General features: G+C 38.8%; 1 protein-coding gene across 7 annotated transcripts in view; it reads right to left on the bottom strand.

Annotated features, from left to right (window-relative positions):
• The window catches only part of DOP1A (DOP1 leucine zipper like protein A), an 87,285-nt gene that overhangs the window by 29,967 nt on the left and 43,435 nt on the right, over window positions 1-13,883 (bottom strand). For all 7 annotated transcript variants that reach the window (XM_038397691.2, XM_038397699.2, XM_043510570.1 and 4 more), the window contains exons 15-19: window positions 11,278-11,552; window positions 8,628-8,780; window positions 4,217-4,317; window positions 2,766-3,025; window positions 92-2,081 (exon numbers count right to left, since the gene is read on the bottom strand). In XM_038397691.2, coding sequence (XP_038253619.1) covers window positions 92-2,081; window positions 2,766-3,025; window positions 4,217-4,317; window positions 8,628-8,780; window positions 11,278-11,552 — 2,779 coding nt within the window. The remainder of the gene's footprint in view (window positions 1-91; window positions 2,082-2,765; window positions 3,026-4,216; window positions 4,318-8,627; window positions 8,781-11,277; window positions 11,553-13,883) is intronic.

Below are 13,883 nucleotides of genomic sequence, written 5' to 3'. Positions count from 1 at the left end.
TGTGAATTTTGAGTTTGTTGTGAATCCACACAGCTAAGTAAACATTTAAATATATGATCAAATTTGCTAAAGAAAAAAAGTATATACATGCCTGCTATCGGATAATCCTGTTTCATATTTATACTGCTGAATTAAATTATCCAAATTCCTGCAAAGTTGGAGGGTCACAGAAACTACCACTCTTTGCAGAACTTTTCCCATGTAAGGCAGAATAGAAGTGATTAGGCCAATCCACTGGGGATGCATTTTACAGGCACAGTGTTGGTGTAAAGCTCTTATTACTGCACAGAGAAACATGCCTTGAGAGGTTATTGGTTGGGAGTGTAAGTACTGAAGTGAAGTCATTGGCTGCTGTGGGTTAATCTGCTCCAAGTCAGTAATGACAAATTCAAAGCCTGTTTCGTTCTCTTCAGGCACAGTCATTACTCTATGCTCTAAGACAATTAGTCGCTGAAGCACTTTTAAGAGCTGTGACTGTAGAGTACTGCCACTGTCAAATTCATCCTCAGAAAAGTTGATAAGGCTGTCTTCAGAGAAACCTTCTTCAATAACAACTATGTTTTTACCAGCTACCTTTTCATTGTGCCACTTCTGTGCACTAAAGATAGAAGATAGCAAACAGTGCAGGATCACTTTCTGAACCTTGCATTTGGATAACATGTCTGAAATAAAGCTAGGAAAGCCCTTTGCAGAATTTTCTATTACTTTTGCCAATTCAGAAAAGAGAAGTGTCAAAATTTCAATGCTCATCATCTGCATATTGCGGTTTCCTATTAGATCTTGCGGGGTTACCTTTACATGAGTTGGATAGTGGCTCCTCATATAGTATAAACATAGAGAGATAAGAATTTCTATGTACATAGAACTCCTAAAGTTATGGTTAGAGTCCACTGGAATGTGACTATAGAAGTCTTTGCCCATAACAGATATTCGATGCCTGGCTAAAAGATTCTGAAGCAAGGAGAGCTGAGGAGTGTATACATTGTTGACACTGGTAGTAGAGATGGCATTTACAAAAGCAGAGGGATTTGTTTTCAAGATTGCTTTGATTGCAGAAAAAGCATATAATGTTCTTGAGGAGTCATATAACTGGAGATAAAGCAATACGTGTTGATATAATGGATGAATGTTAAAACTAGGAGATTTTCGTATTCCTGGAGACCCCACATCACTCTCTATTTCTGAAATTTCTCCCTCTCCACAGCTGTACCAATTCTCTAAATCAAGACCATCACTAAAGAAAATACTTGTTTGTTTAAGCTTTTCTGTTTGTGCTTTTTTCTTGTCTTCATCTTTCCTTCTGGCTATTTTCACTTTGGGCTTTGCTCCTGGTTGCTTACCAGCCTCTTTAACAATAGTTTCTTTTTCTGATATTTTTTCTGGTAGTTTTCCTTTGAAGCTGAACTGAATACTACTGTGACTTCTTTGTCCAGATTTTGCATCTGTTGACCTGAAAGTAAGGTCAGAGGGGGTCTGAGGGCTTACTCCAGTACAAGGTAATGAATCCATTAGTCTTTCAAGTCCAGTCTCAATTGAAGCAGATAATAACTGAGAACGGTCATCACCAAATAAACTGTTCTGGCTGTTTTGAATATTTTTATCTTCACTTCTAGAAACCTCCTCAGAGTGATCTAAAGTACTGAATTTAGATGAAGCATCATCGGGATGCAGATCATGTTTAATGGATTCGGTCTCTTCTCCAAGACCACTTACTACCTTGCATATCAAGTCAATAACCACCTGGTGCACAATTTCATCAGGTGAGTCTTCTCGCAATGTCTGAGAACTATTCTGAGCACTGAGGCTTTCTGCCTCCACCTCATAGCTCAGGTTGTCTCCAGCAGATGACTGTGAACAGCCAGAGTCCGAACTCTGGAGTATTTCTATTTGATGGTCGGGAAGGTCAAAATCAGACACCACCATTGGAATAGTCTCACTGCTAGTACTTAACAAGGAAAGTCTGTCACTCAAAGGGTTGACTGTGAGACTGAAGTTCTCCATTTCATCCAGGATAAGTTGTTTTTCATTGTTTTCTTTAGGTGTAATGAGTTGTCCTTGGCTAACAGGCATGTGAGAAAATGCTTAAAAAAGAAATCACAAAAAAATAGTTATGGCCTATGAATAGTTTTTCTTTAGGTTTACTTTGAACTTGAGATTTAGCAGAAATTATAAAAACTTGCATTTAAATAAAATTATTATACTTTGCACCTTTCATCCTGAAAGATCGTAAAGCAACTTAAAATGTCCATTTACTAACTGTATAAAGCAGAGCTTCACCCATCACCCACTTCTAAAGTGGATAGGGGTGACTGTTTAACAGCACAAAGCAAGTCTAAACCCCTGGAGAGAGAGAGACAGAGGTCTCCGACTGAGAGAGATTACTCCTAAGAAGCCTGAAACCTCAAGTGGATGCCCTCAAGGAGCTGTAAAGGTGGAGGTGAAATCTGCAGTTAACCCTGAAACTGTGACATATACAAGGGAAAAGTTGTTTTAACTGTATTCCAAATATTTGGCATGCTGCAGAGTTGAACCCTCAGAGAAGTTTTCACTGAGACTAAAAATTTTTTTGGAAAGAGAATATAATCATTACCAGGATCCTAAATGCTGGCAGTTCTGAAAACTATTTAATATGCAAATCACGCATGGTGTTTCTTCTGCCATCTGTTTCATGTTATATGGATAAAAATACATAAAATATTATATATACTTAAATTAATAAAATGTTAGTTATTAAGGAATTTTTGAAGGGGTTAAATAGTACTTACCATCACCACAGCTAAATTTTTGCATGAAGTGCTTTTCAGTTTCTTCTTCAGGGTAGTGAGGAGACTTATTCCAGTAGCACTCAGTCTGAACTCGTTGCACAGAAACTCGCTGTGTTTTTGGATGGAGTAGCAGTAGAAGCAAAGGTTCAAGTACTCTTGCAATGTCATGTCTTTGGAGAACTTGGTTTAACCATGCTTGCCCCACTGACGAGGTAGAACCATCTAAGCTATTAAGGCTGTCCAGCATGATGAACAAAGACCTGGGGGGAAAAAACAGGAATAAATCTAACATGTTGCTATTACAGAATATAATCTATTTTAATCTAATCTACATTAAACTTCAATATTTGTCCACTGTCAGTGAGCTTTATTTGCTTTTTCTATCTCAATATCAAGTGTACTTCCTCTCTTTCACTCAAAATAATTAGCAAGCAACAACTAACCTTTCATATATGCATGAGGAATGTTGAGATGTGTAATTAAAACTCTACTCAGATTTTCAAAAAATATATTGCTTTCTAAGTTTGCACTGCTGTGATTGCAATGATTCTTTATAACCTATGTATTGAGCAATAGTAATATATTAGGTTTGTTCAGATGAGTACCCCAAAACATACTGACTACAGCTTGTTTCACATAAGTGGCATTTTCTTTGGAATCAATGAGAAGCTTCTTTCAAATTTTGCATCCAAAAGTGAAATTTACATATTCTAGAACAACAGAAAAGACAGATAGCACTAACAGTAAAGACAGATCAAAAAATAGAGGAATTCTCATTTACTGTGTTTGTACAGCATCTAGCACAATGAAGCCCTAACTTGGTTACCCTTTAGGTGACACTGCAATATAAATAACAGCAACAGTTCTAAAAATCTGTAAATGAGGTTGCAGCGAAAATAAAATTATTATTATCTACAAGTGTTATCCTCAAGGACTGAGAACAGAAATATAGTTTACTTGACAATAACACTGTTCCTATTTTCATCATTTTCTCCCTTTCCTATCTTAGGTCTTGAGAGCCCTTTCCAGGGGAGAAAATTAACAGTTGCCTTACCTCTTAGTTAATACACCAAGTAGCCCCTAATCATCTTTAACATTTTTATGCCATTCTGTGGTACATATTCATCAGCTTTTCTACTGTGTGCACAAAATTTACCATCTTCTCTTCAGCAATAAATAACATAGGTAGCTCCAAAAGAAATGCAAGATAAAATGCAACACTTCACTGTGCTGTTCCACAGTTGTACGTAAAGGGTACAACATTCAAATTAATTTTCTTTCATCACATTCACACAAAGAATCTGTGTGTATGAGCACAATCCTAGCTAAGAAAGCTGAGGCAAGTGATGTGGGTTTGGTGAGATAATTTTTGAACACAGATTTAAACATCTCAAACTGTGAAATTTACCAAAATGGATCTTGAATTTGGTAGGGCCCTAATTATAACCAACCTGTCAAAGGAACGGCCAAAGGAAGAAGACTTGTTAATATGAAGGTCCCTCGTGAGATGCCAAAGCACTGCAAACTTTGCATGAGCTTCCATCCTTATTTTCTGTAAAATAAAACATAGGCTAGATCAAATTGACTATCATTCCCCCGAGAAAGCAGTGAAAGGAAAGCTAGACAAGAATGGAAACATGGTTTTAGGTCAGATTCTCCATTTTCTCATTTTTACCTAAAGATGGTTCTTTATTACCAATCTTGAGAGGAAAGAATAGATTGTCATTGCAAACCCCCCTCGCCCCCCCCCAAAAAAAACCCAACCTATGTGCAATTTTAAAAAATAAGAACATTTAATATCCAGGACAAATGCATTTCTTAGAGGTGATAGAGATTAGGAGGAAAATGTGATGCTCAGCTTGTGAAAAAGACAGTAATCATCCTCATGGAAGAGGTACTTAAAAACCATGGCATTAAAGACATCTAAGCACAGTTAAGAGGGAAAAGAGAAGGGGTTGAAAACAGAACCATGAGGGACAAACAGAGGTCAGCATGAGGGGAAGATAAAGAGTGTTAGAAGAGGTCTTCATCTGAATATAAGTAAATTGTTAATAGTTAATTGATTAGATGCCAGCAGACAGTGCTCAAGAATATGTAGCATAGTTCCTGGGTTTTGTAGGACCAATAAAACTTGTGCACAGTACAGTAGATGATTTCCACTGGCTGCTCTTTATATCAGTTCTTAATATGGTGTCAGAATAAAAAGTATTTACTGCTTTAACTTTTTGTTGTGGCTGACCAGAGGCACTCAGTGACATCAGTAATGACTCAACTATCCCACTCCCTGCTATGGAACAAATAAATGGGGAAAAACGGAGCTGCTTCAGAGCCTCATGGACAAACTGTGAAATGGCTGCAGGACTGAACAAAGAAAGCAGGCGGAATGGCTACTCTGAATAAAGCAATGGGTAAGGACTGCTTTCCTATATGTCAGCACTTATAGCTGGCAGATGAAGAAAAGCAAGATGTAAATAAAGTCTTAGATGCTTTAGAAAAATACTTGTCCCTAAACAAATTATAATATATGAGAAGTATATTTTCCATACATCTGATCAAAATGAAACTCAAAACTACAAACCAGTACGCAACCAAGCCACACCAGTTAACTTGTCCTGTAACTCTGGCACACTTACAGACAAATTTATTAGAAATCATATAGTTGTAGGCATGAAAAATAATGGAATCAGAACACATGTTGCAACAACAAAGACTGGAACTTAATGCTGCTGATATCTACTGCAGCAGTGAATAAAATAAACAGTTACAAATTTGAAAACATTAGAAACAGTGTAAGATATACAGCATCACACAAAATAATGGCAAACTCAGACTAAAAGAATAAAAAAAAGAGTGGTCTTCAAAGAAAGGTAAGAAATATATGTATTTTTCAGTGACCTGGGAGGTGGGAGATGTGGATTAAAGTCCATGCTTTGAATCGGACAGAGACAAGGTCTGAATTAATATCTTCTTTCTCCCAAGAGAGTGCCTTAATCACCAAGCAACAGAGTCATTTTCATTCTCACTCTCTCTTTGACCCAGTGAATGGTGGGGATTCATACCTGGGTCTTCCACATCCCAGGCAAGACCCCTAACCAGTGGGCTGACAGTTATAGCAGAGCACACACAGACAACCACATACTGCTTTCTGAAGCTAGCTCTGAAAAATGAAACTGTGGGGTCAAATTTGGGGATGGTTTGGGTCAGCCAAAGCTGAATTTTTCAGCAAATAAACTATTCATCCAAATAAAATTGTCCACCTCTTCTTACGATACTCTGAAACATGACTGAGCAAGATAGGAATAGACCAATGTATTCTGAGAAATACAGTATACCTGGTGATGATTGATTGACTCTCTGGATTATTTGGAAACAGATCCCTTAAATTCAACAACAATTTCAGTCTTTGAATGCTGTGAAGCCCACTTTGCCTGAATGGAATTCCAGAGACTTATTAAAGGTAATGGACCTCACTTTGCTTGTCAGGAATTTGCACAATTTGCAGCATCAGCAGAATTTGAAAATATCACATCCTTTCTGCAACACAGCCAGTCTAAGGGCAAAGCAAAAGTAGCTGCTGAGATTACAGAGAAATTGCTAAGCAAGGCGTAGTGGGATAATAAAGACCCATGGACAGCAGTAATGGATTGAAGAAATATACCAACAGAAAGTCAGGGCAGCAGTCCAGTACACAATCTCATGTCACACCACACACTGATTACAGCCTGCAGCAAATAAACTTTTGAAGCCAGCAGTAGCAGAAAAGGTAACAGAAAAATTAAAAAGTGTCATCAGCAAGCCAAATACTACTATGACAGAGTTAGAAAAGAGCTCTCTGAACTTCTAATAGGATAGCCAGTAGAAAGTTCAACCAGCACCTAAAGACAATGACAAAGGATGGAAGGTAGGTACAAAGAGTAGCACCAAGGGTTGAAAGGATTAGATTTTTTATCACTACATGTCAATTTCTCCGTACACACACAAACAGAAAAAACATATTTCCACTGATACAGGAAGAAAAATGCTGCCTGAGAATTTAAGAGTTTGATTTAAGGATATTTACTTGTACATTTTGATGTGATATTGACATATTGTGTTTTAACAGTTATAAAGTTTTGAATCTCAAGGTTTATTTTATTAAACAATTGTCTGACCCTTCCCCCATAATTTCCTGCAACTCTGAAAGTTTAAATAAAGAAAAATTGAAAAGAGTATTTATTTTTAAACATCTATATTAGCCATTGAATTTTTTTTTAAAAATCTAATTCTGCCAAGTCTAACCATACTTTGTAGAATGCAGACAACTCTATAGCCCCAACTGTTATTTCCTACAAGCAACCAGGGACCAGTTGCTCTCAAGAGTTGACCCAGGTGAGTTCCAAACAACTATGCAGATGCAGGGGAAACTGGCAATGACTGTGAGGTTAGTTCACCTACTAGCAATGCACAGTTATTAGTAAAGGTAATGCCACAAAATCTAACAGCACAGAAATCTCCTGAGGGCAAGTGGCAAGAGAAGAAAGGGACTCAGGCTGGAACCACACAAAGTGGAAGGGATACAAGTTGCTCAATCATTTGAAAGACTATATAGTTAACTGAAACTGCTCACTTTCTGTTCTAGGAAGAGAGATGTTACAAGAATGCTCTCTCTATATATAAACAGTTAAATGAAAAAAGTGCCTATACATAGTGATCAAGAACATGCAGAGAAGTTCTTGTAATAAAACTTCTTGTTACACACTGCAAATGGCACTGATTGATCTTTACATCAGTTCTTAAAGCTCATCAAAGGAGATGCTGAATGAGTTAGAAAGGCAGAATGAGAACCAGGAAGTCAGAGTCACAGGAACCTAGAGAGAAAAGAAACCCAAAGTAGACAATGAGTCAATAATAAAAGATGCAGATATATCAGGCGGCTTATTAGAAGCCACCCAAGGCAAGAGGGTTGAGGACAGAAGAGACAGAGACCTCTAAACCACCAAAAAAAGAAGGTGGATAGCAAGAATAGAAGAGACCAAAATCAAGTGGGCCCAAAAGGAAAATAAGTGAGGGGGTCTGTAAATAACTAAATGAAGAGAGGAGGGACCACTACCAGCAGTTTCAGGAGGAGTGACAAAAGATCTTTATGGAAGGCATGGCAATGAGAAAAGCTAAATTGGAGAAAGAGTAAAAAGTTTTGAGAAGAGAAATGAAGTGGAGACTGCAGAACATGACAACAAATAGATCGCTTATCAAGGCAAATTTATTGGAGAAGGAGCAGAAATTATAGGGTTTGCTATAATGTTGGTCAGAATACAACAAGAGAATAGAGCAGGAGGAAGAGTGGGCCTAGACTGAGAGAGAGAGAGAGAGCTGCAAAGGGAAGGAGGAGGGGGCAGAGACTGAGTTGGAAAGGAGGAGGATTTATGCCTAGGACTCAGGCACTCGGATCTCAGTTTTATCTCAAGCTTCACCACAGCCTTCTGTATTACTTTGGTTAAGTCATTAAAACTCTCTGCGCCTTAGCTCTCCATCTGAAAAATGGGGACAATAACACTTCCTCTGCCTTAGAGGCACTGTGAGGATAAATTAATTAGTGGTTATGAAGCACTCAGACACTACCATGATGGGATCATAAATTAATTAGATGAAGGGACAGAAAGGAAAGGTGAGATGAAGATTTGTGAGAGTTCACAATTTTATAAACATGTTATAATTCTTTACATATCAGCATGTGTATATACATGCACATATACATGAAATAGCTCAAACTGTCTTATGGGCTACCAAGTCCCTTACTCGCACATTGTCACTCTATTACTACATTTCCTGATGGTTCCTTTAACTCACCTTTTAATAATCACACAAACAAGAGGGAAGATTTACCTTGTCTCTGTGGGTCAGCTGCTGACTTATAACATCCTCACAAATGCTAGAAGATGGAACCAGGTTGTGTAACTGGTAAAAGAGCTCCACACTCTTCTGATGATGTTGAGGAGTTCCATCACCCAACTGGTCCCACAGAGTTAAAGCTACATGCTTTGTAAATGAAAATATATTTTAAGTCAATGAATATCTTGTATTTTTCTGAAAAATTACTAGCTTTACACAATGAAAGGGACATGTGCAGTGTCAGTGAAAAATATGAACAATTGGGGGAAATTATGTGATTATGCATTGCTTGTATCTCTACAAAAAAGCCAAAAAACACTGCAATACCCTACTGTATAAAGTTCCATAACATTTCACTCTAAGGATGCTGTACTTATAGTTTACATTTGTAAAAGTAGAATATTTCAATACTATGATAATTAACTACCTACTACAGAATATTCTTCTGCTGAGGATTTCTAATGACCTCCTAAATCACAAGAGTGGAGCTAGTGTAATTTGTCTCCAAAATTCTATATCTAATATTGCAATTATAATGTAAAATTAAGATGTTTCTTTTGTAAATAATTTTAAAAACAGTTCAGATTTCATAAGTCATAAGTAAGGCTGTCAAGCAATTAAAAAATTAATCATGATTAATTGCCCGATTAAAAACATTAATCGCACTGTTAAACAATAATAGAATATCATTTATTTAAATATTTTTGGATGTTTTCTACATTTTCAAATACAACACAGAATACAAAGTGTACAGTGCTCACTTTATATTTATTACAAACATTTACACTGTAAAAAAGAAAGTTCAATTCACCTCACTGAAGTACTGTAGTACAATCTCTTTATCATGAAAGTTGAACTTACAAATGTAGAATTATGTAAAAAAGAATAACTGCACTTAACAATAAAACAATGTAAAACTCTACAACCTACAAGTCCACTCAGTCCTACTTCTTGTTCAGCCAATCACTTGTTCAGACAAACAAGTATTCAGTGTTGCAGGAGGACAAGGGGCAAGGGGAAGTAAGCAATGACTTGTGCAGGACAAGGGCCTTGGAGGACAGGAGGTGTCAATGGGGAACAGCAAGCAATAACTTGTGCAGTAGGAGGGTGAGGAAGGTGTCTTGCTGCTGCATCTGGAAAAATGGTTTCTGGTACTGGGCTTGCCTCTTTTTACTGAGCTAGGTGGGCTCCCTTCAGCTGAGTGAGGCCTTGTTTGCAAGGGAGGGTGGATTTTACCTCAGGGACTCTCATACTGCAGGGGAGGAGAGGCTGGTGCAGGGAGGCTGAGCACGCCAGGCCCATGTTCTCGGTGGGGTACCTCCTGAGTGGCAGCCAGCTAGCAGCAATAGGGTACAATGCAGGGGAGCTGGTCCCGGGAGAGAGGGGTCGGCCTGAACAATAGGGCCCGGGCTGGCTAGTATGACGATACATCCCATTTTGGCCAAAACGGTCCCCTTTTTCCGCTCTGTCCCATCCGTCCCTACTTTTTCATCAAAACAGGGTACTTATCCCAGCTGCAAAGCAGAGCAGACAGTGGCAGCTGCAGCCTGGCGACCAGCTGAAGGCAGCACTGTCCGCCAGCAGGAAAGTAGAGAAATTTTCTGCTGACAGGCAGTGCTGGCTTCAGAGTTGACCACTGGGTGGCACAGAGCTGGGGGGGAGGGGCATCAGTCTCAGCCAGAGGAGCCACAGAGCGCGGGGGTGGGGGGGGAAGATCAGCCTCAGCTGGGGGAGGCGCAGAGCTCGGGGAGCAGGAGCCCAGCCCCAGCTATGAGCAGCATGGGACTCAGCCCCAGATGCAGGCAGCATGGAGTTGGGGCGGGGGGGGGGGGGGGAGAGTCAGCGCCAGCACCAGCGCCAGCGCCAGCGCCAGCCCCAGCCCCGGGAGGCATGGGAAGGGTGGCTTGGGCGAGCCCTGCAGGGGGTGGGTAACTCCAGTGAGGCCCTGGCCGTCCTGTTTTTACTTAAAAAAAAAATATGGTAACCCGGAGTGGGGGTGGGGAGTATCAAGATCTCTACTCCTCCACTGGAGCCAGGATAAGAACCATGTCTTTTCTCTAGCCTCTTCTCTTCCCACCCTCTGGTGGCGGCCTGCATTACTGCACCTGACCAGACAGGTTCTCCGGAGCAGTTCATGCTGCCCTCCCACCCAGAGGATCTGAGATTAAAGCGAGTTAAAAAAATTAACGCATTAATTGTGCTGTGCCTTAATCGGACGCATTAACACCAGTTAAGTGACAGCCCTAGGCATTAGTATTCTTGTTTTTGTTAAACCCCTATCTACCCAGAACACTTTCCCTCAGTTTCATGTCTTGGCTACCTCTCACATCATCTTCTCAGGTCTAGTAACTCACTTCTTTCATTTCCAAAAGACCAATTCAAATCAGCTGTTTATACCTACACTGTGTGGAACTACCTTTAGTATTAGTAGCTAAATATTTTAATTTGAAGAGTAAAACAGAAAATAGCAATTGTCATATCACCCAGTAAGGAAGTTTTATTCCATAACCTAAGAAAGTATAAGAAGGGCAAGGCTGTTGATACAGACTTAGAAAGAAAGTGTGTCTTCTTGTTGCTGAAAATACAGTCTAAAGAAACTAATGCACAAGAAATAAATGCATGGGCAGTAAGATGATTACTTTACCTTGAAAAAGTCTGTCTTTTCAACCATATATCTCAGGTTGCCTTGAGTAAGAGGAGGCCTGATAACTACAGCAACTCTTCCTTGGTTTGGACTAAGGGGCTGTGCAGTTTCCACACTGTTTAGATTTTCTCCAGTGACAACAGCAACAGATTGAGTCAATCCAACCAAGTCCATTACCAGAGAAATAGCAACACCTTGAATGCTAAAATCACTTGCTTGTCTACAAGCATTCATAAGAGTCTGAAGCCACAAAGGAGGCTGTACTTGTTCACAGTCTGAAATGAAAATAAAAGGAAATATTTTCCATTACAAGTGAAATTGTTGTACTGCAATTAATTTTTCTTCCATTCTGCATACCTACTATACCTCACAACCTATAGTAAATCAACTCTGCAGTATTCTTTTAACATCTATATTTGTAACCCTCTCTCATAATACTTATCTGAGAAAATGATTTGTAGTGTCAATAATTCTCTTTATTTTTAATAAAGTTGGTAGCTAAAAAGAACTGAAACACCATAATGCCATACCTCCTTTTTAAATTATGTAAAATTTAACAAATGAAAAGGCATTCTAACAAATTATAAATGTGATATTACTATACTAATTTATATAGCACCAGAAGATATACATGGCATTTTACATTTAGTCAATGTGCCAAACAAACATAATCCCCAAAACAGACAACAGAAGATATAATGCACAGAACAGCAAGGTCATTTTCTTATGATAAGAATAAACAAACACAATAAGCTCTTATGTACTATATTTTTTCCTCTATTCTAGGTGAGGTGAACACAAATTGTCCTGCTTTCAACATGACACTGCATTAGATCACTATATTTTACAAATGTGTAAAAGATCGCAAGTCAATCCTAGCATCACTAAATCAGTTTCAGTATCTCTGTTCTTAAGAGAAAAGCGTATTCTGACCTTTGACATAAAAACTGAATATGAAGGAAAGAAGAGCAAACATATTCTTTGCAATTTTAGCTCAAAAATAGTTGGGTTGAATGTATTTCACACCTTTTAGAGAGGACTATATTTCTATACTATGCTAGAGTGCACATTGCTTTTATTTGTTCTCCTGACATAATTACTATTGTCAGGAAATTATCATGAAAGCTATAATGAAATATAAAATCTTGCAACTTAATATTTTGTTCCAGAAATAACTCCATGGTTTCTTTTGTCAATTTTCACTAAATTTACACAAAAAACTTACTGCAATACAATGCAAAATTCATAATGTGAACTGGACTCAAGTAAAAACCTCTTCAGAAACTGAGCATGAAGCCATATTTTACACAAATATATATATTTACCTACTCACATTCTTCCTTCATTATCGTGAAGTGATCATGAGCTAATACAGTTTAAACTAATGGAAGGATAAACAAAAATAGGTCTGCAAATAAGTTTGTAACTAGGATCCTTGATTTCAAAAGGACAAACTTTAAAAAATTAAGAGAATTAGTTAGGGAAGTGGACTGACCTGAAGACCTCAAGAATCTGAATGTGGAGAAGGACTGGAATTACTTTAAGTTAAAGATGCAGAAGCTATTTGAAGCCCGTATCCCAAGGAAGGTGACAAATTTGTTGGGAAGGATTGCGACCAAACCAAGCATCTCAAGAACAAATAGATATAAGCTGGCTATCAACAAGGTTAGGCAGAGTGAAGTTCTGGAACAGCCTTCATAAGGGAGTGATGGGGAGCAAAACACTTAACTGGTTTCAAGGCTGAGCCTGATAAATTTATAGAGGGGATGGGATGATGAGATTGCCTACAATGGCCTGTGGGCCATCTGTGACCTCTAGTAGCAAGTATCTCCAATGGTCAGAGACGAAACATTAATGAGGAGGGCTCTGAGTTATTACAATGAATTCTTTCACAGGTGTCTGGCTGGTGGGTCTTGCCGGCATGCTCAAGGTCCAATTGATTGCTATATTTGGTATCGGGAAGGAATTTTCTCCCAGGTCAGATTGACAGAGACCCTTGGAGTTTTTTGCCTTCCTCCACAGCATGGGTCCCGGGTAACTTGAAGGTTTAAACTAGAGTAAATGGTGGATTCTCTGTAACTTGAAGTCTTTAAATTATGCTTTGAGGATTTCAGTAACTCAGCATGTTACAGGAGTGGGTGGGTGAGGTTCTGCGGCCTGCAATGTGGAGGAGCTCAGATTAGATGATGACGATGGTCCTTTCTGGCCTTAAAGTCTGTAAGTCTAACACAGAAATGTAGGGCTGGAAGAGAACTCGAGAAGTCATCAAATCCAGCCCCCTGTGATATGGCAGGACTCAGTAAATCTAGACTACCCCGGACAGGTGTTTGTATAACCTGCTCTTAAAAACCTCCAGTGATGGGGATGCCACAACTTCCGTTAGAAGCCTGTTCTAGAGCTTAACTACCCTTAGAAAGTTTTTCCTAATATCTAATTACAGGGCACTGATTCTTTCCCATAAAAAGCCCTTTCAGCACCATGCAATGCTCTCTACCACAAGTCAAAAACAAAAAGCTACATTTAAACAGTCTTAAGTTTCAAAGATGAATAAACAAAATCCCAGATGTCAGAGAGAAGGCATTTAATTATAATGCAAATTTATGCCT

The sequence above is a fragment of the Dermochelys coriacea genome, chromosome 3 (genome assembly GCF_009764565.3).
Source record: "Dermochelys coriacea isolate rDerCor1 chromosome 3, rDerCor1.pri.v4, whole genome shotgun sequence".
Classification (NCBI taxonomy): domain Eukaryota; kingdom Metazoa; phylum Chordata; order Testudines; family Dermochelyidae; genus Dermochelys; species Dermochelys coriacea.
This window is presented reverse-complemented; position numbering and strand designations above follow the sequence as displayed.